Raw genomic sequence first — 24,568 nt, forward strand, 5'->3', positions numbered from 1 at the left:
GCATAAGAGTTGCTTAGAGACTTCCGTGGGAAGTTGCTTATACTATTTCACAACACTTTATAGATGCCTCCTCTATATTTCCATTTCTGTTCTTCATTCCAGATAGGATTTCTATAGTGAGACAATTGTACTACTTTACTTCCTAAGACGCTAATGACTCGACTATTTCCGAGGAAACATAAAATATTTTTGTACAATATTGATTCTAGACTTTTATTGTGTAGGATATTTACCTCTTTATAGACTTATTCATGTCCTATGGGTTTTACATGTGAGTTGCGTGCTTTTGGTTTCACGAAGAGTGAGATGCGAGAAAAAGCCAGTCTGCGTTCAATAAATTCGCTCATTTTAGAAAAAATTTCTATATGATTTCTAATCGGGAAAAGATTAAACACAAGCAAAATCCGCAGTAACATTTCAAGGAATGTTACTAATGGAACATATAGGAATAATAAGTCCTTTTTTTTTTTTTTTTTTTTTTTTTTTTTTGTTGACCTTATTTCAATTGATTGGATGCTTGAGCACTCAGAGATTTTCGTGAGTTCCTCGTATATAATAAAGTATCTTCCGCCCCCTTTCTAACGAATTTGTGTCATCACAGTTTGAACAAATTGAGTCGTGACAAAGTGGATAACGTGACCAAAATGGTCCCTTATCTTTGATAGTAGGTTCAAATAGTCTCTTAAGTATCATTTGAGTAGTTTTAATCCATTAAGTTTGCTAAAAGTAAACACTTTTGGTCTAAGTCAAATATTTACCAAACTCTGTTTGTTAGATTTAATCGAAACCGTGAAAGTAGAAAATATTTAACGGGAAACTCATATCTGGAAGTATAGATTTTGTAGTTTATGTTATTTTTGGTCTATTTCAAAATTCTGTTATTTTTGATATATTTTTTGTGTGATGTAATATTTTAATGTGCCATTTTTTAATTTTTGACAGAAATATCTGGTGCTTTTAGTTAAACTTATTTTTTCATAGTGCTAATTAAATTTAATAATCAGAGTTTGATAAATATTTTAAGGAAACAAAAACTGCTCACATTGGACAAACTTAAAGATTCAAAACAGCTCAATTAATACTTAAGGGACTAGTTTAAATTTACTACCAAAGATATGAGACCATTTTTGTCATTTTCTCAAACAAAGTGGTATCAACTCTTAAAATGGAGCTAGATTTTAAAGAGAAGCCTTGGAACTGGCTGCACTACCTCTAATCCCGATCGTAAGAAGAAATTGCATAATTTTCCCTTCCAATGGGCTGCTTATCTTTAATAGGAAAAGTCACACAAATACAATTTTTGAAAATGGTAATTAAAAAGATTACAATTACTTTTTAAAAATTATATAAATATAACTTATTCAAAATTTTAACTTTTTAATTACAAAAATACAACTTTTACCTTCCTAAAATATCTATAGTACTCAATTTTAGGAGTTACTCCCATTAATGCATATTCACTTTTTACTTTTTTTTTCTTTCAAAATCACCCCAATGTAATTTTCTAAATAAACAAAACAAAATTAACTTCACATCCCATATTCCATCAACCGTTTTAAAAAGATTTTTTCTCTTTCGTTTCCTCCTCTTTTTTCTTCTTTTTTATTTTTCACTTGATATCTGATGCAATTTTTTTTCTTGTGATTAAAATAAATTATTTGAATATTAATATTAAGAAAACTACATGAAAAGATATGGTATATTGTATATGGTATAAGAGAAGTACATGAAAATATACCTAAAATGTATAAAGTATATAACAAATCATATTATATGTATATATAGTATATAACAGTGCAATATACATAAATATAAGTACAATTATGTATATACTTGTTCAAAGAATTGTAGTATAATATATATCATATAAATAATATATTTGTTTATTGATTAAAATGCTAATTGATTATGTTGGAGATTTTCAGAAAAGTATTTAATGTGTTTTAATATATATTTAGTTTCATTATCACTAGTTCTTGAAACTCCTTAGTTTAGCCTTTTATCAATAGCAACATCTTTTTATTTATGATATAATATCATAGGGTTTGAGATAATGTTTCCTTAATGATAGGTAGGAAAGGAGAACTTGTAGGGACAAATTAAGGGTTGGGGGGGGGGGGGGGGGGGGATAATATGTATAAATTTATTACCATATTTAGACGAAATTGACCATATCTAAAGATTTTTCCTCTCATCATTTATAAGGTATATTTTGTAGATTCTGTAATTTAAAAAATATTTGTAGGTGCTTTAAATAATTGTATATTTACTAGTATTTATGTGAGTTTCCCCTTAATTTTTGCTCTTTGGCAATCAAACTTGTTTTAGTGGGGCATAAGTTAAAAGTCATGCAAGGTATAATTTGTGAAATATTATGATGGGGAAAAATTATTCCTTATGTACTAATTTAAGCGTCTTAGTTTGACTTGACATGGAGTTTAAGAAACAAAGATAAATTTTTGAATTTTATGGCCTTAAATTAAAGGGGAAAGGGTCAAATTTGTCCCTCTACTATGTGAAAAGGATCAAATTTACCCTCCATTATACTATCGATTTAAAAATACCCCCGACGTTATCTAAATGGTTCAAATATAGCCCTCCTCCGTTAAGTATATCCAAGGTGGACTTCCAATGCCATGTGACACTGACACTTGATGAGGTGGAGATCACGTGGCATGCCATGTCACCCACCAAATCCATTTTACCCCATCCCCTTCCCTTCTTCCACCACTAGCATCTTCTCCCCTCAACCAACATTGCTACCATTAACACCACCATGACCACCACCATTTCCATCGGTCACCACCTCTACATGCTTAAAATCTTTCACAATAATAATGTCCGACGAAAAGACATTACTTCTGCTAGCAATTGTACAATACCAATAAATTTACCACAACTTCTTCTTATTTTGATACTTTATCCAAGTCTTCATCGTCATATGTCAGTGAGCAACTGAATTGATTCATGTGCACCAAACCATCAAGTTCTTTAAGAGGTCAAAATCAGTTGCATCTACTAACAATAACCTTTTGAATATAGGTAATCCTAACACATAATATTTTGCAAAACTAAATGAGTAACCAAAATTGAATCTATGCTATCTTAGTGATTTCTTCTGAATAAAAAAAAGTTTGTGTCCAGTCACTAATACACGTAGCTTAAGATAGCATCTATGTTCTTGTATTGTAGAATAAAGAAATATACTCAGTTAGTCATTTAATATAAGTTAGTCAAGTTAAAGCTCAGTTAGTTATAACTAACTTCAGGAAAACAATTATGTCTACCAGCTGTGTATACAACCTATATATATATATATATATATATATATATATATATATACGATGTATATGTGTATGTAGAAGATTAAGCTTGATGAATAAGTTGATATTTCTTTCTTTCTCAGTATCTCTTGTCTCTCCTCTTTCTCTTATCTCTCTTCTTCTTTCTTATGATCTCCACAATCTTTATATGAAAAATTAGTATATGTTCTTGATCTTAATATTCATTCTTAGCTTCAAATATTAACATGGTATCAGAGCAGGTGGTTTAATCATCTGTTTTTCGTGAAATTCATTCAGTTACTACACAAGATTCTGGAGAATTATCAAATCTTGCTTCCGCTCATCTTCAAATTTTGAAATCTTGAAAAATGACTAATATCGGTGTAAATGGTGTTACTGGTGGAGTTCCTGTCAATGAAGGGACTCAATATGGTTCTGAAACACAAACTAACATGGAATTCCACTCAATAACGGAGTTTCGAATGGAGGAAATTAGTTTCAACAAAATGCAAATCAAGCTATGGGAATCGACTACACTCATCCCTTGTTCTTGAGTTCAACTGAGGTAAGTGGTATTCAAATGATATCATTTCAGTTGACTGGGATGGAAAATTACTCTATTTGGCATAAGTCTATGAGACTTGCCTTACTTGGAAGAAACAGGTTTGCTTTAGTTGATGGTACTGGTGGTAAAGATAAATTTCCTGCTGAAATGGGAAAACACCGGGAAAGAGTCAATGCTATAGTGCTTTCTTGGGTGATGAACTCAATCTCTAAAAGTCTACTTGGAGGAATTATGTATGCTACAAGTGCTGAAGCAATTTCGTAAGACTTGGCTGAAAGGTTCGACAAAGTAGATGGCTCAAGAACCTTTAATGTTCACAAGGAGATAGAAACTTTGACCCAAGGTGCTGCTTCTGTTTTTGTGTATATTTCAAGACTTAAGGATCTTTGGGAAGAGTTTGAGGCTCTTGTGCCAACACCTGGTTGTAATTGTGAAAAATCTAGGGAGTTTGTGTTGCACTTACAAAAACTGAAGTTGTTTCAGTTCTTGATGGGGTTGAATGACTCATATGGTCAAGCTAGGAGTAAAATTCTTTTGATGTGCCCCTTACCATCTGTGAACAGGACTTACTCGATAATTAGTCATGAGAGTCAAAAAACAGTTGCAGCAACTGCTGGTGTCTTAGGCCAAAATCCTAGTACTGCAAACTATGATATTGCTTTATATACTAGAAATTATGGAAATGGAAATCAAAACGATCATGGAATCAATAACTATGGTGGAAACAATAACTATGGAGGAAACAATCAAAGATTTAAAAAGAACTATAACAATTTCTGTGAATTTGTAAGTGTAAAGGACATTCAAAAGAAACTTGCTACAAAGTAGTTGGATTTCCTGCTAATTTTAAGTCTAAGAAGAAAGGAGGTTCAGGTGGTGGACACAGTGCACATAATGTGAACTTGATTAATGATGGAAGTCTTGTTGAGAATTTCACTCGGACTGGTTAAGAAGGTTCAAACTACATATATGGTCAAAATACAAGTGTAGGTGCTCCAAGACTGATGGTTCAAGATCAGAACTCTGGTAGTTCAATGAATCAAAGTCTCAATGGTCAAAATATGGTTCAAAACTACCAGATGAATCAAGGAGGATATCAAGGACTATTCACTCAAAACCAATATGAGCAGATAGTTCAGCTGTTGAATCAGAAGAATGCTACTTCCACTTCTGCACCTTTTTTTTGCTAATGTTGCTACTAATAATGTCACTAACAATGCTACTACTTCAGGTATAGATAGGTGTCTAGTTTCATTGACACCTAATGGTCCTGAATCGATCATAGATACTAGAGCCACAAATCACATAGCCTCAGATCTAAGCTTACTAAAAAAAGGACACTATTCAAGTACCAAACAAACCTAAACAAGTATACTTACCTAATGGAGAGGTGTCGCTTGTTACACACATTGAAAATAGTTCAATCTAAAACAGAAGTACTGTTTCAAATGTGCTTCATGTACCTCAATTTAAATTCAATTTACTTTTAATTTCTAAACTAACCAACGAATTGCAGTGGTTTGCTTCCTTTTTTTTTTTTTCTTCTGACTTTTGTGTTTTTCAGGATCTCTTCACTGGGAGGGTGAAGGAGATTGGTAGAGTTGATGATGGATTATACTTGCTGATGTGTCATGCTGCAAGACTGAGAAGAGAGTTTAGTTGTTTAGTTCAACAACATGAAGCAAACAAGCTAGATATAACTTTGTGGCATAAAAGACTAGGCCATAGTTCTTTTAGTATTTTACATAAACGATTTCCTAGTAGAATACAACAATAAAGGATAAACTAGATACTTGTACAGTTTGTCCATGTGCTAAGCAAATCAGATTACCATTTCCAATTAGTAGTATTAGGAGTGCAAACTTCTTTGATGTGATTCATGTGGATCTATGGGGACCTTACAAAACCCCTACTTTTGATGGAAATAGATATTTCCTTACTATAGTATATGATTTCTCAAGAATGACATGGATATTTCTTCTTAAATGAAAATCTGATGTGTGTGTTTCTTTACAATTCTACTTTGCATACACTAGAAATCAGTTTAATAAGACAGTCAAAACAATAAGAACAGCTAATGGTACATAATTCATAAACAATATCTGTGATAGCATGTTCAAATAGTTGGGAATAATACATCAGAAAACCTGTGCATACACATCTTAACAAAATGGTGTGGCTGAAAGAAAGCATAGACATATACTTGAGCTGACTAGAGCTATTAGACTACAAGGTCACATTCTTATAAAATTTTGGGGACATTGTGTCCTAGCAGCAGTTTATCGGATAAATAGGTTGCTTGCCACTGTGCTACAGAACAAATCACCTTATGAGCAGTTCTATAATAGAAAACTATCTATAAGTCACCTAAGAGTGGTTGGATGCTTATGTTTTGCTAAGGACTTAACTCAAAAGGACAAAATGCTATCAAGATCAAAACTTGTTGTACTGATGGGGTATTCAGAAGTACAAAAGGGATATATACTGTATGATTTGACTCATTTATCTTTCTTTGTCAACAAGGATGTAATCTTCAGAGAAGAAGTATTCCGTTTCTCCAATCAAACTAACAACCAACTACCAATGTTTATGGACACCACACCAGGACCAAACAGTGCAGAACCATGGCATGATTCTGCAGTCATTCATTTCAACTCAATTCCACAAGCAGTGACACACACAAAATTGCCTGATCATACTCAAGCTGATACACAACCTACTCAACATAGCAATTCAGACATGTTGAATCAAGATGCACCACACTTAGAGGAGGAACTTGATCATGAAGATTAGCCTATTGATCCTTAGAACAAACAAGAGGGTGCTAATCATCCAGGACAAGCTCAAAATGCTCCACCAACTCAAACTAGACAATCTACAAGAACAAAATATGCTCCTATTTGGATGAGAGACTGTGTCCCTCAGCATCAACAAAGATATTCCTTGTAGTATTGACATATATATCAATTATAATAAGCTTTCAAACAAGTACCAATCCTACATAGCTACTCTATCTACTACAACTGAGCCTACTAGCTAAAATGAAGCAACAAAAGATCCCATGTGGATTCAAGCAATGAAGGAGGAGATAACTGTATTGGAAAACAACAATACATAGCAGGTGGTGCCATTACCAAAAGGAAAGATTCCTATAGGGTGCAAGTGGGTGTACAAGATCAAGTATAAGGCAAATGGTGAGGTGGAAAGATATAAGGCAAGACTAGTAGCAAAAGGATACAGTCAAAAAGAAGGAATTGATTTTCAAGAATGTGCTTTCACTAGCTGCTGCTAAGGAGTGGCACATTCATCAAATGTATGTGTACATTGCTTTCTTACAAGGAGATTTACATGATGAAATCTACATGGATCTGCCACAAGGATTTCACAGTCAGGGGGAGAATTTAGTAGACAGACTGGTGAAATCCTTGTATGGATTAAAACAGGTACTTAGGCAATAGAACACTAAGCTATTTGAAGCACTTCTCAGGTTTCAATTCAAGCAAAGTCAACATGATCATTCACTCTTTACCAAACACTCAAAACAAGGCACTGTGATCATACTTGTTTATGTGGATGATATGCTAATTGCAGGAGACAGTTTGGAACAGATTCTAGAAACCAAAACGGCCTTACAAAATGCCTTTAAGATGAAAGACTTGGGTGAACTAAAGTATTTCCTTGGAATTGAATTTGCAAGGTCAAGTAAAGGAATCACTATGCATAAAAGGAAATATGCTTTAGAACTTACTTCTGAGGCTGGACTAGCAGCGTCAAAACCAGCAAATACACCAATTGATATCAATGTCAAGTTAACATCTAGACAATATGATGAAACTATCAAAGATAAAGTCTACATAGAGGAGGATCCTCTTACTGATCAAAGTGGTTATCACAGGCTTATACGGAAGCTTTTGTATCTAACAGTAACAAGACCAGATATCTCTTTTGCAGTTCAAACCTTGAGTCAATTTCTACAAGATCCAAAGAAATCTCATATGGATGTAGCACTGAGAATTATGAGATATATTAAGAAGCAACCTGGGCAAGGATTGCTCCTATCTAGCAAGTTTAGAAATGAAATAACCGAATTTTGTGATGCAGATTGGGCTTCATGCCCCATTACCAGAAGATTTGTTACAGGATTCATGATAAAATTTGGAGACTCTCTTGTATCTTGGAAATCAAAAAAGTAGACAGTCGTGTCAAGAAGCTCTGCTGAATCTAAATATAGGAGTATGCCAACAATTGGAGCTGAGTTAACCTAGTTATTGAGGTTAACCTGGTTATTGGGGTTGTAAAGGAACTAGATACAAAAATTATACAACCAATATTCATTTACAGTGATAGTAAGGCTGCATTACAAATAGCAGCAAATCCTGTCTACTATGAACGAACCAAACATACTCAGATGGACTGTCATTTTATAAGAGAGAAGATACATCAAGGACTAGTAGCTACACAATACATTTCTACAACAGATCAACCAGCTGATATACTGACTAAGGGACTATCAAAGGTGCAACATGAATATCTAAAGTCCAAGCTAGGTGTACTTGATATATTTCACCCCACCTAGCTTGAGGGGGAGTGTAGAATAAAGAAATAAACTCAGTTTAGTCGAGGAGCAGTTTACAACTCAGTTAGTTATAACTAACTTCAGGAAAACAGTTATGTATACCAGCTATATACAACCTATATATATATGATGTATATGTGTATGTAGAAGATTTAGCTTGATGAATAAAGTTGATATTTCTTTCTCTCTCAGTATCTCTTGTCTCTCCTCTTTCTCTGATCTCTCTTCTTCTTTCTTATGATCTCCATAATCTCTATATGGAAGATTAGTATATGTTCTTGATCTTAATATTCATTCTTAGCTTCAAATATTAACATGTATACTTAGCTATCATAAATGTGTCTCAATGTCTTCTCATGGCTATAATGCCTATAGAGTTGGAAGGCAGGTGGAGGTGGTGATCGGTGGAAATGTTGGTGGTCATGGTAGCAATGGTAGTTGAGGGGAAAAGATGCTAGTGGTGAAAGAAGAAGGGAAGGGGATGGGGTAAAGTGGGTTGGGTGGGTGACATGGCATGCCACGTGGTCTCCACCGCACCAAGTGTCTGCGTATGTTTGAATCATTTAAATAATGTTGGGGGTATTTTTGAACCAATAGTATAACGGAGGATAAGTTTGACCCTTTTCACGTAGTAGAGGGACAAATTTGACCCTTTCCCTAAATTAAATTAAAGACGTGAAGTCGTTCAACTCGTGTGCACTCTTTATGAGACGACAGTCCACAAAAGGAAAAGTAAAGATTAAATTGGGACGGAAACAATATTTCTTACATGGGAAAAAGATTAAAGACCAGCCCAAAATAGGGGCAAAAGTGCCAACGACCCTTTTGAAAAACGGGTTTATATGTTATAACTAGTGATTTGGTTAGATGAGATTCAGAATTGGCAGTTGATTACATTTCATCATCACGCTAATTTGCATTCCCTTACAGACAATCAATCTGAATTTTCACTTCGATACAGAGAGTATCAGCTTCAATTTATCTCTCCATTTCCTCTAGGTTCTTTCTCTCTCCTGTTATATCCTTCTTTTCTTCATTTTGTTCAATGGATTTGAATTTCCGGATCTAACCGACTTGTTTGATATTGAATTTTGGAACTTGGAGTTAATCGAGCTCTTTTCTTCTCATTTTTTAAGTTACTCCGTTGGATTCGTACAGTCTGATTTTTTTAACTTTTTTTTTTTAATTGATAGATTCAGTGTTGCAGGTGTCGAAATTGGATTTGGATTTGTGTGGATTATTAGGCGACAATGGTTTCCTTCGAAATGAATGATCGCAAAAGTAAGTCGATAAACTAGTTGTCGCTTGTGAACAATACTAGCTTTGTTTTTCTGCTGGATATTTCCTATTGTAGTATTTCATATGCTTTGAAGACTAGATTACTGACTAACGTCGGAATAAAAACATAATCAGTTGAAAGTCCACTACCGTTAAATCCTTTCTGCTCTTCAATTTTGCTAATTATGTGAAAATTGGCTTATGATCACTAATATACATCGAACTTAAGATAACAAGACTTGGGTGTTCCAGAGTGGATAGGTTCAATTTTAAAAGAAAAATATCGCAATCTACAGTTAATTATTTCATGATTGAAGAATTTAGAGGAGATAAAGTTAATTAGAGATATATTTTCATCAATATTTTGGATACTATGGTAAGGTTCAAGATTTTGGCAAGCTGAATCTATTTATCCTAATGACATGTAATACTAAAGGTTGGTGGAGATCCAATCATCCAACAAGACTTATGCAAAGAATAACTTACCCAAGACAAGTGTGACTTGGTGACAAGAGTTTTAATGCAAAATTGCAAGATTTAAATGATCAAATTCGAAACAAGTATTTTGGGAACACGTGTATATGTTGAATGTACCAAAATTGCAAGATTTAAGTATTGTCGGCATAGAGTTTAAGAAAGTAAAGAAGACTTTTGAATCTTGTGGTCTTAGATTAAATGTATGTTGAATGTACCAAAATGCCTTTTAATCTTATGGTCTTAAACGCGCCATGTGGAAAGTTGGAATTAAAGAGTTGTCATAAAAAGGAAACAACTATTCTTTTTGAAACGGACTAAAAAGGAAAATAAGACAAACAAATTGAATCAAAGGGAGTATTACTGACTAACATCGGAATGTTGAATGCAAGAATGTGTATTCATGAAGTTTGATGGTTTTTGTAATTTATATTGGCATCTCCTTGGGAACTATCACCAAGTAGATGCTATGATATAGCCTGTGTTTGAAATGGTTATGGGGATTATGGATATTTTGTATCTGATGTTTTAATGTAATATAGGGAATCTTGATCATACTATCTTAGCTTGAGGGTGCAGAACAATTTAAATTGTATGTATAGTTTGGTGGAGTCTCTACATTGATTTTTTTTCCCTCTGGTACTGGCATCCTAGGTTTTTAGGTAAAAGTTTTTCTTAATTAGAGTGATTAATTCTGCCGAGTTCCTATTTTAGTAATGCGACATTAGCAATTTTACCGTGTCTTTTAGCAAACACTTTGTGTATTTGACTGTATACAAAGTTTAAGATAGTTGTTAACTTTTATATTTTATAATTTGAAATGAAAGAAAAAATCAAATTAATAGTCAACGAGTTAGTTTGAGAGAGAAAGCGGGAGATCAAAACTTAAAAATTGATGAGTTAAATTATTTTGAATTGCGGGAACTTGTGAGAGTTGCATATTTAATATTATTTGTAGAATGTTGTTTAACTTGTGGACATCCCAAAGTGTAAATAAAGTGTTCTATTAACTGGGATAGAGGGAGTATGATGATTCTTCTACTTAATGAAAATCGAAACTTTGAAAGAAGGTAAACATAAAGAAGGAAGCATATTATGTTTCTATTAAGTTGTTATGTCTACTAAGCTTGGGCTGCTTGTTGAAACAGAGATTGGGCTAGGATTGACCGGATTCGGAGTATTTTTCTCATTCTTGGGGATTATTTTCTTCTTCGATAAGGGACTAATTGCAATGGGAAATGTAAGTACAATTACACTGCCACGATCGCCTTATCTCTCAATTTTTCCTTTTTGTCATCAACTTTTCTTTGCTTTGTGCTTATCCTCCCAGTTGACGCTCTGTTATTCTACTGAATCAGATCCTCTTCTTCTCAGGGGTGGGACTAACCATTGGTCTGAAGTCATCGTTGCAATTTTTTATGAAACGCAGCAACTATAAGGTTTACTTGTTCTCTGTCTAGATAGATATTTTGCTGATATATCTTTTGTGTTTCTATTACTAATCTTGCTTATTCTTTATCCCTATCCTTGTTCCTTAGGGAACAGCTGCATTTGGTGCTGGATTTTTCTTTGTTGTCATTGGTTGGCCTATGATAGGGATGATTCTCGAGGCTTATGGATTCATTGTACTCTTTAGGTATATTGGATTCATGTTTTCTTGAATGTTATACTTTCCTTTATTATTACTTCTGTTGCTGATGAATTGTTTTATACAGTGGTTTCTGGCCAACACTCTCAGTATTCATGCAAAAGATACCTATTCTGGGTTGGATCTTCCAGCAGCCCTTTATCAGATCGGTATGTCTGCTTTTATGACCATACATCTCATTGCATTACTATCTTTGTGTTTTTTTTTTTTTTTTTTTTTTTGTGGTCGGAGGAATTTGTTAAATAGGTTCTGCTGAAAGCCGTTTGTCTAAAGTCTAAGATGGTACTTGGACTAGCGATTTTTTTTTTTTTTTTTTTTTTTTTTAATATTTTGCTTAGCTTTGGTTTTGTTTTGCTTTTATTTTTATCTTGGTTTTTATGATTGTTTGAATGGGGCTTTGGTGGAATATACCTTTATGTTGGTGAGATCAACTGCAGTATGAATCAACATTACACAAACTTGGTACTTCCAAACACAAACTAGTAGGTGCCTTGCCCAATCATCCTTGAATTACACATGGAAAATTCAGCAACTGCTGTTAACCGTACTAGCTGTATTTGCACACCCTATTTATCATTGTTCCAGCATTTCACAATCTTTTGCTCTCTATAGTCCCCACAAATTTTACAGGAGACAGATAAGTTAACTGTTATTTACTCCTTGTTTGATCACTTGATCAATAAAAATGTATAGGAGGAATGTCTTCTAACTAAACTTTACAAACAATTGATATTCTTACGTGATGACCTTGTAATTTGTTTATGCACCCCAATCACTTCTAGTACTTTAAAATTATGCAGTTGCACTACTTCCCTCTCCATCTTCTCCTTGATCATCCTTGTAACATAGAAGTAGTTTATTGTCCTTTTATCAAATTGGCTACTGTGGTTCAAAAACTTTGCACCTTTAATTGTTTTTGTTTCCTTTTCAGTCGTCCATTTTAAAAGAAGGAATCGCTAGGTTCTTCTTTTCCTTAGTTGACCACCATTAAGTTTCCCTGTTCTATAACGATCTTTGCCTCTAATTCAAGTGGATTACTATAGGGTATGATATACATGAAAGATGGCTATTTAAAGTTAAAGCTTGTAAGATGTTGGATTAAAATGCTTCATGAATTGCTGTGATAGGAATATATTAGTTAATGGGCCAAACTTTTAGTGTATGACACTGGCAGAATTATGATTTATGAACCATGGACTTAGCTACAACAGTTAATTAAAACAACTAATCAACTACGCCTCAATCCAAAATTAGTTGGGATTCGTTATTTACATCTTCTATATCCATTTCATTCCAACAGTAGATTGTGTGTCAGTGTCCAAAAAAAAAAAGTGTCTTTTAAGAAAAATATAGTGCTTTCTAAGACTAAGAGTTTCTTTTATTCTCGCACTAATCCCTATACTGATATATGAGTCTATCGCCAGACTAAAGACCCCTAGCAAAAACCAGGTCTAGTGAAACAAGAAATCGTCAGCCTTAATTGCAACTAGTTGTTATTTTATTATTATTATTATTATTATTAAGTTAAAGTATTATTGAAACAGTACCAAGAAGGTACAGAAGGATACAGGAAACGAAACAGAGCCTGACCGGACAATCTGCTACTCTTTTTCTAGCTAACAACTCTAGAAAATCTGTGCACTGTCTATATTAACTAACATATTGCTATTACACCAGAAGTACAGGTTATGTAGACACTTGTTTTTAAATCTAGAAATGTGATCTCTATGCCGTTCAAATCAAGGGCTTGTTCCTTGTAAGCTGGATTGTCTAGAAGATGCAGAGGGGGATAGTCTTCCATATCTGTTTCATCCTACTAGGAACTCTTGGAACAGCCAACTAGTTGTTATGAGGCATATTGATCTTATGCTTTTTATTTTTTCTTAATAAGTCCACATTGATTCCGAAATATTTTAGGTCATTGTGGACATCTTCTTTCTCTATGATTTTAGAGTTACTTTGACCATTTTTAGCCTGTCCAATCTGTGTCACGCCTAATGTTTGGTGCATGTGGAGGTCTACATCAGACATGGTCAAACCATCTCTGGCGATGTTCTTTTGTTGCATCACTTGCACTCTTGTTGAATTTGATCCATTCTAATTTTGTTTAATCATGTTGACCAGACTTATTTCTTTACAGTCTCATTTTTATGACCCTTATTTCGTAGATATTTACGACAAACAATCAATTCCATATAACGTTGTTGGTCTCTTGATAACTCTGTAGACTTGCCTTTCACTTTGTTAGGCGTCTGCTTATCACCTAGCACTCTCTTGAGTCATTTTCATATTTCATTCCTATCTTATGACTAAAACATTGATATGATCCGTATGGTTTATATCATCTAAGTTGTCTCCTTTAAAGGATCATCCATCCCAAGTTGGTTCATGAGCCAAAAAAAAAAAAAAAAAAAACATCTAATTACTTTTTTTTTTAATTTAGTTCTAATTACCCAAGTCCTATGCAAATAACTATATGCCGTTATGATTATAAAACAACTTACTTCATAAAAAAAAAAAATTAATTATCTTTTGCTCCCCAAGTTTATATCACTATAAAGTTTTATATCTTATCTTATAATCAATTGTGAACCCATCCTCTTGAAATCCTGGATTCGCCTCTGGGGAGGGTTATATTTGAACCGAAAGTATCATGGGAGGGGCATATTTGGACCGAAAGTATAACGAGGGATATAATTAAACTATTTTGATGGTAACAAATTTGTCCAATTGTAAATCCTACCAGCAGCTAGTGTTAACATCTCTAAAGTCCTATTAAACAGCAAGCCCAGATGGCAAGAACTTCCCACTAGGATCATGTAGGCTTTCTCTCCGTCTCTTTTTTCTTTTTCTTTTATCAAGGATGGGGTTTGTGGGGATGATGAAGTAGACCTCATAAATGAAGGCTAATTTGCTGAGCTCGTCATCGTTGTAGTTCTTGAAATATATATTCATGATAGAATCCAAACTATGATTTTTCAAATCCAAGTTCTCTTCAGAGATTTTGCTTATAACTAGCGTTTGAAAGTTTCGAATTTGAGCGGGATCATTAACTTATCCGTTGACCAACTTATATTATTGAATAGATACGTACGTAAAATATAGTAATTTATGTTGTTTCATTGCCATGCTAATCCGTGGCATTTAAATTCAAAGCCTGCATGTTATGATGAGGACAGATCGGTCGATCTAAACAAAACAAAATCAAGAAGTAAAGAAGGAAAAAAATGCGCATGTGATAAATTGAACTATGATAAGGACAATGTGGTCATCTTTGTGTGATTTCTCAGAAGGAATGTAGAATATCCACAAAACATATTGTTGCTTGTTATTGACATCCCGCTTAAAACTGAAATGTTCTAATAAGGCTTCAGCTGCAATGCCGCTTTAGTTTTGCAACTAATAAGGCTAATTCACTTGTTTTAATTAGGGAAGTAGATGAGGTGGTTATTTGGATTGGGTGGGTTGAGTTAGGTGGGTTAAGTTGGATGGGTCTGTTATCAAGTTCTGTTAGTTTTTGACAGAATCCGTTAGTGTGAACTAAAAGGGCACTGATTTTGCATACTTAGAGGACTATTAGTGCTCTAGGTTAAATGATAGGGATGATTTTAATTCAATCCTTAAACACAAGGGAATGTTGTGGACAGGCACCCTCTTATTGGTATTGTTTCCTCACCAAGGACTGACCATCCACTTAGTCCTTCGCTTGCTTTGCCGCCATTTCCACTCATTGTGTTCCAGTCTTTTCCAAGTTGCCCTATTCCTCTCCTTCCAGTAACTACCTTCCCATCACCCTGTTGCACATCCTCATTCCCGAATCCTACTTCCCCCTCTTTATATTGCCATTTCCCCTCCCTCGTATTGTGTTCCCCAGAATATCAAAGATAGTGTTAGCCGTAATCCCTATCTCTTAGATCCAACCTGTATGTGTCTTACCTCTGCAATAAGGAGTTGGGGAAGAACGGTTTGCTGGGACAGGAAGGATTGGTTACAGTTACCCAAAGCAGAGCAAGCCACTTAGGTGGAGGGTTGCGACTGGTGTAAAGAAGATACCTAGCTGAGGGGAGAAAAAGAAAACGCTATGAGGTGCTGCTATACTGCAGAATTTGGTTCGTTAGATGGAGGTGGCAGTGCATGGGGAGGAGAGAACACTGAGATGGGGATCAGCACCTGGCTGGTTAGGCTTCTGTGAGATCACGTGGTGGTATGGATTAGTGTGTCAGAAACCACATTCCTTTCTCCTTGTTGATAGTAAAATTTGTTCGTCTCCCAAATGTCGTTTCCTGCACATGTGTTTCAAGCCAGTGACTGCTGATGGTACCAACTTAAGATGTTATTTTCCACAGTTGAGATGGACTTAATGTTACAGACCAGACCAATTATTAAGCAACAGGACTAGTAATGAATTTAACTAACTTATTTCAGGCAGTGTCACTCAGTGAGATTTGGAAACGATCGGTCTTGTTTATGAGACTTGATTCCGTCCCTAACCCTAATTAGATATGAGCACAAAAGCTGTTTCAGAAAGTAGAGTTTGCCAAGACTTTGCTTGATTTCTTTGTTTTTTCCTGACCATGGAATATATGAGTGTTTCACTCTTCATTCATCACTATCATCTTATCTGGGACTTCTCTATTTTTAGTAAAATAAATCAAACATTTCTGTGTGGTTATTAGATAACTGATATAAAGTTGGATAAGATGTGAGATGCTATACTGCAAAGTCATATTATGGGCTTATCAATGTTTTGAAGTAATCTTCTGATTTTCTAGTCCTTGTACATTTGCTGTAAATTGCACAATGCGACTTTTGTTCAGTTTATTTTGTCTGAGATTGTTTGCTCTTCCCTGCAGTTCTTTGACAGCTACCGTGGAAAACGAGTCCCGGTATGATCTTATTTGAATGGGCCGATGAACCTACAGCATTTAACCTCACTTATACGTTTGTAAAGTACCCTGTTCTCAAGATTGTCGTCTTGAAGGGTGTTGACAGTATAGCTTGTTTGCAGTTTATGATTCAGCCTTGCTGGCGTCTAGTGAACATTTTTTACTATATCCTTTTTTAATTTTTTATAATCGTAGTGTCTGGGCAGCTTGCGTGAATTTTGTTTAACTATTTCTTAGGTTTAGAACAAGTAAAATAAATTTTGTTTTGTTGAGTTGTCCTATCATGGACTAAAACTTTTCTGAATTTTATCTTTTCTAATTCATTGATTTGTGGAATGTGTTTTCTGACTATAATGGACGGTTCTTTTAAACCTTTTTCCATGTACGTTTTGTTCTAGTTAGTTTTTTGTTCTTTCTGTTGGCTTCAATAGGTTGGTAAAGCAAATGTTTATTAGGTCATAATCTACCCTCCTAAGTCGTGATCGTGTTTCGGGGTCTATTTATCTAACTGGCAATACCCATTTATTAGAAAAAGGAAAAGTAAAAATCATATAATATGCATCCACATACGTTGATTGAATTATTTTTCTAATTTTTATGTATTAACAAATTATATCCCTTCAAGGACATATGATAAAATTGCGATGATAGACACATTCTGATAGTAGTTTTTAAGATGGTTTGTGGCGAAACCTGTGTTGACACTCAACTAATATGCCCCAATTTTTTAAGCTAAGACATTTCCATGAGTTATAAAACTCTAATCAAATCTTTTTAGGTGACTTTAGTCAAGTCCACTAATTGGTTGGAGTTGTAAGCTTATTGTAGCCGGTTCTGAGGGAAGAACTTTGCTGCTTGCTTCCCGCCCGGAGGTGCATATTAATAGGGTATGATCCCTACTTATTGTCAATTTCTTATTTATATAAAAATAGATAGGAAACACATTGAGATATGATCACTCGTGCGAGTTAAAATATAATAACTGCTAAGCTTGAGCGACAATGAAGCAAGACACTTACTATCCAAAATTAAACATGTCAAAGATCCCTTTTCTTAATATAAAAGGAGATGATGGTTAAAAATACACCTCAAGTATCACTTTTTATTTTTTTATTTTTCTACCTGAACTATCAGATGTGAGAGTTACCTACCTTAACTATCAGGCTGAAAAAGTGAATAACCGATAGTTAATGTGTGTTTTGTCAACTAGTTGGTGATAGTTTAGATAGGAAACTCTCACACTTAATACCTCAGGTGGCAAAACTAAAAAAAAAAAAAGTGATACTTGATGTGTGTTTTTAACCCTTAACTCAATAAAAAGTGATTCGATGTGATGTGTGAGTGTTTGTAGCACTCACATACTTTACTTGACCGGTAGAAAAAATATTTTCGGTCTGTATTGGATTGTTGTTGCAACATAATGTACGCAAAAATAATTTTTTACGTCCAAATTGATGTACTTTGAAATCAATATTGGTGAATGTGTGTTAAATTAGATCAATTACTTAGAGCTGTGTTACCACGGTACTTTGACGGTCCGAAGTCTTTAAAAGGAAAAAGATAAAAATGAACTCCATAAATAGCAACTGTCACCTACTAGAATGGTGCTAACCACGCACTAGCTATGGAGATTTTTGAGTGTTGTTAATACCTATTAGGCCATAAATGAATTTACAAAGATGAAACAAAACCAAGAAAATGATAGAAACAGAAGAAAATAAAAGCAATAATCAAATAATTCAATTTCTGATTAATTCCACTAGTTGTCATTATATTAGGATCATTCCTTGAGAGTGTACTTGGCTCATTAAACATTATAAAAATTTCTACAACCTCTCTCTACCAACCCCCAGTACTAAAACTTGAGCAAAACATGCCTAAGTCTTTGCTCCACCTTTTGTTTTGTTAATAATTTAAAAATTCATGACGTCAGCAACTCCTATCCTGTCCGAGCAAAACATGAATATCAAAGCGCAGTTTTAAGTTATATATATTCATCGTGTAAATATTTTTAATATTATTAGTGTAATTTAATACACTATTGCAAGTTAGCTGTCGTTATAATGTGTAAATACATCTTATAAATGACCCTATTGTGTAAATATATTTTTCATTGAATTTGGCTTCATCGTTCCCTGAATGAATCGTAAAGCATATTGATTTGATTCTTCTTGTTTCATTTATTTGGTCGAGAGGGAGGCTGTGAGTCACCTGGGCTACGGTTTTTTTTGGATTGATTGATTTTGGAAATCACCTCTTGAAAAAACACTTCCTGCGGTCCCGACCCAAAAATGAATAGGAAGTGAGGGTTATTTTAGACTGCCAGCTCTCACCATCAATGTTATACAGAGTGAGCCGCTCGATAAAGGAGATCGGCTTTGGGAAAAAATCATCCCCTTACCGGACACTAGTCAAAATAGTAAAAAAGAAATTACTTGGCTGCAGTACTAACTAATAACCAAGTATTGCAAATTGATTAATCAACGCTACTTGAACATTATCATAAAACGAAAGCATGAGTTTTGCAACCAAAGTAGGAAGTAGGCTAAAAAAGAGTACTAGTTGCAATCTTGAATACTTAAAAGAGACCATATATATAGCCTTCCATAGCACATGAATTTAGCCATCAATTTTCTAACTCTCTTTCGAAATACTAAGCTCAATAACTGAAGTTAATTATAAGCAAAATCTATATGGCTCCATCACTATCAACAATCTCTAATTCCAACACATGGGATGTCAAACATTTTGTTGTAAATGAAGGTCATGGGGTGAAAGGTCTTGCAGACATGGGAATTCAAACACTGCCTAAACAATACATTCAACCTGTCGAAGAACGAATAGATACGAGCAAGGTAGTGGCTGAAGAACAATCTATACCAGTCATTGATCTATCAAATTGGAATGATCCAAAGGTGGGAAAAATGATATGTAATGCAGCAGAGAAATGGGGATTTTTCCAAATTGTGAATCATGGAATTCCAATGGAAGTATTTGAGGATATTAAGGATGCTACACATAAGTTCTTTGGTTTGACTGCTGAAGAAAAGAGGAAGTACTCAAAAGAGCATTCTAGAACAAATAATGTTCGTCTTGGGACAAGCTTTACTCCTCAAGCTGAAAAGGCTTTAGAGTGGAAAGATTACCTAAGCCTCTTCTATGTTTCTGATGAAGAGGCAGCTGCACTTTGGCCTTCTGCTTGCAGGTTCAATTCTCATTTTTCTAAGTTAGATGAATTGTATGATCATGTCATCTGAAAGTTTAAACTGTTAGAAAAACACACTTTTTATCCTTAAACATATTTTGACATCACGCCCCTCACATATGGGTCTGGTTCTTTTTCACGGGCCAAAGATTTAAAAAATATTCACTTTTTGGATGGTAGTGAGATTTGAACCAGAATATCTTTGTGTGCTCTAATAACTTGCTCAATTGTATGACTATCTCACTTAAAAGTTGTAAGCTAAATAGAAAATACTCCCTCTATTTCAATTTTTGTGTCTTGGTTACTATTTGGAGATCGTCAAAAGATATTTCCTTTGATCATGATTTTTCAAATACGTTCTAAATATTTAACTGTGACTTATATGTACATAGTACTTTCTATGTAGTTTATACATATGTAAATTTTATTTCACAAAGTTTTTAGATTTTGAGTCCGAACTCAAACCAAACATTAACTAGTTTGATCCTCTTATTCCAAAACAAGCCACATAAATTGAAACAGAGGGAATAGTATTGAACATTTAATTATGTTATGTGTCATCATAAGTTTTTTTTTTTTTTTTTTTTTTTTGTATTCAAAAGAAAGATAATCTAATTGTTGTCTCGTCTCAGGGATGAAGCACTTCAATTCATGAGAAAGACTGAGCTTGTGATCAAAAGACTTATGGAATCACTAATGAAAGGACTAAATGTTAAGGTGGTTGATGAAGATAGAGAATCACTTCTAATGGGTTCCAAGAGAATCAACCTTAACTACTATCCTAAATGTCCCAAGCCCGAACTTACTGTCGGGGTAGGACGTCACTCTGATGTCTCGACATTAACCATCTTGCTTCAAGACAATATTGGAGGACTATACGTGAGAAAACTAGGCTGTGACACTTGGCTTCCCGTCCCACCAATTAGTGGAGCACTTGTTATTAACATCGGCGATGCACTTCAAATCCTAAGCAATGGTCGATACAAGAGCATCGAGCATCGTGTTATTGCTAATGGAAGCAATAATAGAGTTTCAGTGCCAATATTTGTGAACCCTAAGCCTAATGATGTTATTGGTCCCATACAAGAAGTGTTAGAAAGTGGTGAGAAGGCAATGTATAAGAAAGTTCTTTACTCAGACTATGTCAAGCATTTCTTCGGGAAAGCTCATGATGGGAAGGACACAGTTGATTTTGCAAAGATATGATACTTCATTTCATCAAGTGAGACCATTTCTCTTATGTTTGTCCTTTATTCCCAGAAGTGTGGAAGAAAAATAAGGGAAAGAAGATGCCAGACATGTAATATTGATCACTCCCATGAATAAGTGTCCTACTTTGAAGTGATATAATAAATTTAGTTTTCACGAAAGAGAAAAGATCTTCTCTACTCAGTATATCTTTTATATGACAGTGTTTGATTGACTATTAAAAATGACGTGAATCTTGTGACATTTGTGATTTTTCAACTTCAGTTTGCTTCTTCTTAGTAAGTTAACCAATTTGTTTTAGCCAGTTCAATTTATTGCTTGCTTATAACTTTTTCATGTGCAGAATTTTTCTCCCTCTGTGCAAGTTGATATAACATGTTCAAAAGGTGCAAACTTTCCATATTTTGGCCCTTCTTTTCTCCCTTTTACAATAACTATGCCTCAATCAAAAAAAGTAAGTTGGCGTCAACTATATGAATCTTCATTACTCATATAACTCTATTGAACTCACATTTTAATCCAATATTATATAATACAAAACAAAACACGGAAGTAGAAATATAGAGAACACAAGAGGTTCTCTATATTTCTATCGGCATATAAATATCTAGCAAGACTAAAAGACTCCAAGAAAGCAATGGATCAAGAGTAAATTTACTAACATGACTAAAACTTAATTCCAACTAATGGGTATCGCCTGTATAACATTTCTTTCCTTTTTCTTGTCATTTATTTCTCATTTAATACATTTACCTGCCTCTCTCTTGAATCTTGATGCATATGCATGTGCTATACTGCTCAATCTTTGAATTGCCAATGTCTTATCTATTGACTATACCTTATTTAGTAGCATAACATCTCCTTATTTAGCAGCCCAAAATCAGGGATCTTCAACCCTTATTTTGCAGCCCTAAATCAGGTATCTCCCATTATGGCTAACAGTCATTAGCCTAGTAATTAGAGGATAATTAGGACTCTTTTCTTTGTATAAATTTCTTGTATATCCTATAGTTTTGATTATCGAAATATATTATGGTTCTTTCTTTCATAATAGTTCCGGTTTTCTCTCTTTATTCAACTTGGTATCAAGAGCCTCATTTTCTTTTCTCCCTAGTCTGACTACTCAGCTTTTTTTATCTTCCAATAAATCCATTTGATTCATTTTCGGATACCCATCACTCTCCTTGTCATCTTCAGATTTGTTCGTTGATTTCCTTCGACTCCATTTTTCCCTTTTTTTTTAAATCAGGATGAATTCACAAGATACCCTGTCAGCAAAATTTGACGGGCATAACTTTCTGATTTGGAAGTTCCATTTCAAGGCTTTCATAAGAGGCAAAGGCCTTATTGGTGTTCTAGATGGCTCAAAGGTCGTATCGACAGAAGACAAAGAAAAAATAAAGCTTAGGAGGCTGAAATGGAAAAATCATACATGGCTTGCAATTTCTTTTATGTTGATATAGCTATAGAACTGACATCTATTGGGAAAACATCGAAAGTGTGGAGTCATGTACATACCCTCAGTAACCAAAAATTTTGGCTTTAGAAAATTTTAAATGGAAAGACCACTTGCCAGATCGACATAAGTTGATAAAAATGTTCATCGCTTCTATTTTGGACTACTCACATTATGGGTAGAGCAAGATCAGGCTTTTGCTACCTTTATTCCTGCGACTAGACTGAAAGATTTCATGATTACTATGAAGAGGACATGGAGTATCCAATTCCTATATTAACAGGGAAAAACAACCAACTTTGGATGTGGTAGTTTCTGAAGTTCTTCGAGAAGAAACTTGGTTGGGTTCTCAAGCTTCTATATATGGTGAAGACCTTTTCCATGGAAACTTCCATGGGTACATACAAAAGTTCTTCTTTCTCAGGAAACTCTAACAAGCCAGTTCAGTGCTATTATTGCAAGGAAACAGGGCACGTCATCTCTCATTGCAAGAAGCCGAATTTCTGAAACTACTGTAAGAAGGATGGTCACATTATTCTGGAATGTCATAAGAAATATGGTACAGGAAAACGTTTGACTCCTCATAAAATTTTCAATCAATGGAGAGGGATGTTGGCATACAACAAACACCAGACACAAAGACGCATCAAGCACCAGCATTGCTTGATCACAATGATATTTACAAGATGATACATGAATCAATGGCAGCTGCTCTTCGTAATGCAATCTCTATTGCTTTGATTGATGCGTATTATGGTAAAATAAAATTTCAAATTCAATGGTATGATATATTGATTCAGTTGCATCTATCCACATGATAGGAAATCAAAACCTTTTTTCTGATTTATCTAAAACAGGCTCTACACATGAAATTGTTATAGCAAATGGTCATGTTTTAGTTGCACCAGGCATTGGCTCCATTAAACTATTTTCAAAAGTTCTTTGTGTGCCAAACTTACTACGAGTCTTTTATCCATCGGACAACTTGTACAACAATTTTTTTTATATACTTTTTCTCCTAACGGTTGTGTTATTCAGAACATATCGACAGGGGAAACGATGGCCACAGGGCGTAAGGTTGGTGATCAACGTCTAGACGTACATGTTTTTATCCATCTTACGCCTCTCATTTATTACATTTTCCTTGTGTTTTGAGTAAAGTTCGACAGCTCTATACTTGATATGCGTGTTTATTATTTTTAGGTGATGACGTGATGCAAAGCTCATGTTTTGATGCGAAAGGAGATGAAATACGCCTTTGAAGTATGAGTAGAGGTTAATTTGAAGCATTTGAAACAAGCAAAACACCCAAGGGTCATGGCTGCATGAAACGAAGCTTAAAAAGTGAATTATCACTGAAAATAAAAGTGCAACAGCCCGTGCCTTCAGGCTATGATTTGACTCGTAAGAGGGAGATATAATGGAACCAAGACAGAAAATGTAGGAAGTGTTTTGAAACCCGTTAAAGGTATAAGAACAGTCCTTGGGCAAATTAAAGTTGGAAGCTACACGACGGACATGTTTTCAAGTGAGTTTTCGCAAGGCCTCACTTCAAGTGAGCATAACTCCCTTATTTGTTGGGACTTTGTGGAAAACCTCCTTGATTCACGTTTTAGTCCTTTGAAATACTTTCCATCCATATAAGGACAGGTCCAAACGGATCTCTATGTATAAACTTACGCGTATTTTACTAGAAACTACGTAGTTTGCACGGCCAACTGCGCAACCAAGCTTCAGGTGCGCGACCGCACACCGAAGGCAGTAAACTACTGCCTTTCTTATGCATTTGGGCCTTCCAGCTGCACGGACACGCACCGGGAACGTCGCTTTAAAAAGCCCTAGGTCCTACCCACACCCCAAATATAAAAACTTGCTCTAAAAAGGGACGCTCTCAAGAACCCAACTTTCTCCAAGGTTCCTTTATCATCCAAGGTAATATTTGGCCATAGATTATTGATGATTAATTATCTTAACACAAGCTAATACC

The 24,568-nt window shown here is 34.6% G+C and overlaps 3 protein-coding genes across 6 annotated transcripts; all 3 read left to right on the plus strand.

The window, feature by feature from the left end:
* Positions 1-7,211: 7,211 nt before the first annotated feature.
* Positions 7,212-8,042, plus strand: LOC132628454 (uncharacterized mitochondrial protein AtMg00810-like). The gene is made up of 2 exons (XM_060344236.1): positions 7,212-7,292; positions 7,350-8,042. The coding sequence occupies exons 1-2, from the start codon at positions 7,212-7,214 to the stop codon at positions 8,040-8,042; spliced, it is 774 nt and encodes a 257-aa protein (XP_060200219.1).
* Positions 8,043-9,163: 1,121 nt separating this feature from the next.
* Positions 9,164-17,015, plus strand: LOC132626347 (vesicle transport protein GOT1-like). 4 transcript variants are annotated; one of them, XM_060341184.1, is made up of 7 exons: positions 9,164-9,424; positions 9,625-9,706; positions 11,326-11,417; positions 11,536-11,616; positions 11,716-11,813; positions 11,893-11,974; positions 16,679-17,015. In XM_060341184.1, exons 2-7 carry the CDS (start codon positions 9,676-9,678, stop codon positions 16,715-16,717), a joined length of 423 nt encoding a protein of 140 aa, XP_060197167.1. In that variant the 5' UTR covers positions 9,164-9,424; positions 9,625-9,675; the 3' UTR covers positions 16,718-17,015. The 4 variants fall into 4 exon arrangements, with proteins under 4 accessions (XP_060197167.1, XP_060197168.1, XP_060197166.1 ...); XM_060341185.1 differs by having other exon boundaries at positions 9,633-9,706; XM_060341183.1 differs by having other exon boundaries at positions 9,166-9,424; positions 9,619-9,706.
* Positions 17,016-19,030: 2,015 nt separating this feature from the next.
* On the plus strand, positions 19,031-21,276 carry LOC132629402 (feruloyl CoA ortho-hydroxylase F6H1-3-like). Its single transcript, XM_060345063.1, has 2 exons — positions 19,031-19,916; positions 20,549-21,276. Exons 1-2 carry the CDS (start codon positions 19,405-19,407, stop codon positions 21,120-21,122), a joined length of 1,086 nt encoding a protein of 361 aa, XP_060201046.1. The 5' UTR covers positions 19,031-19,404; the 3' UTR covers positions 21,123-21,276.
* Positions 21,277-24,568: the final 3,292 nt, after the last annotated feature.

Source organism: Lycium barbarum, chromosome 2 (genome assembly GCF_019175385.1).
Source record: "Lycium barbarum isolate Lr01 chromosome 2, ASM1917538v2, whole genome shotgun sequence".
In the NCBI taxonomy this organism is placed as follows: domain Eukaryota; kingdom Viridiplantae; phylum Streptophyta; class Magnoliopsida; order Solanales; family Solanaceae; genus Lycium; species Lycium barbarum.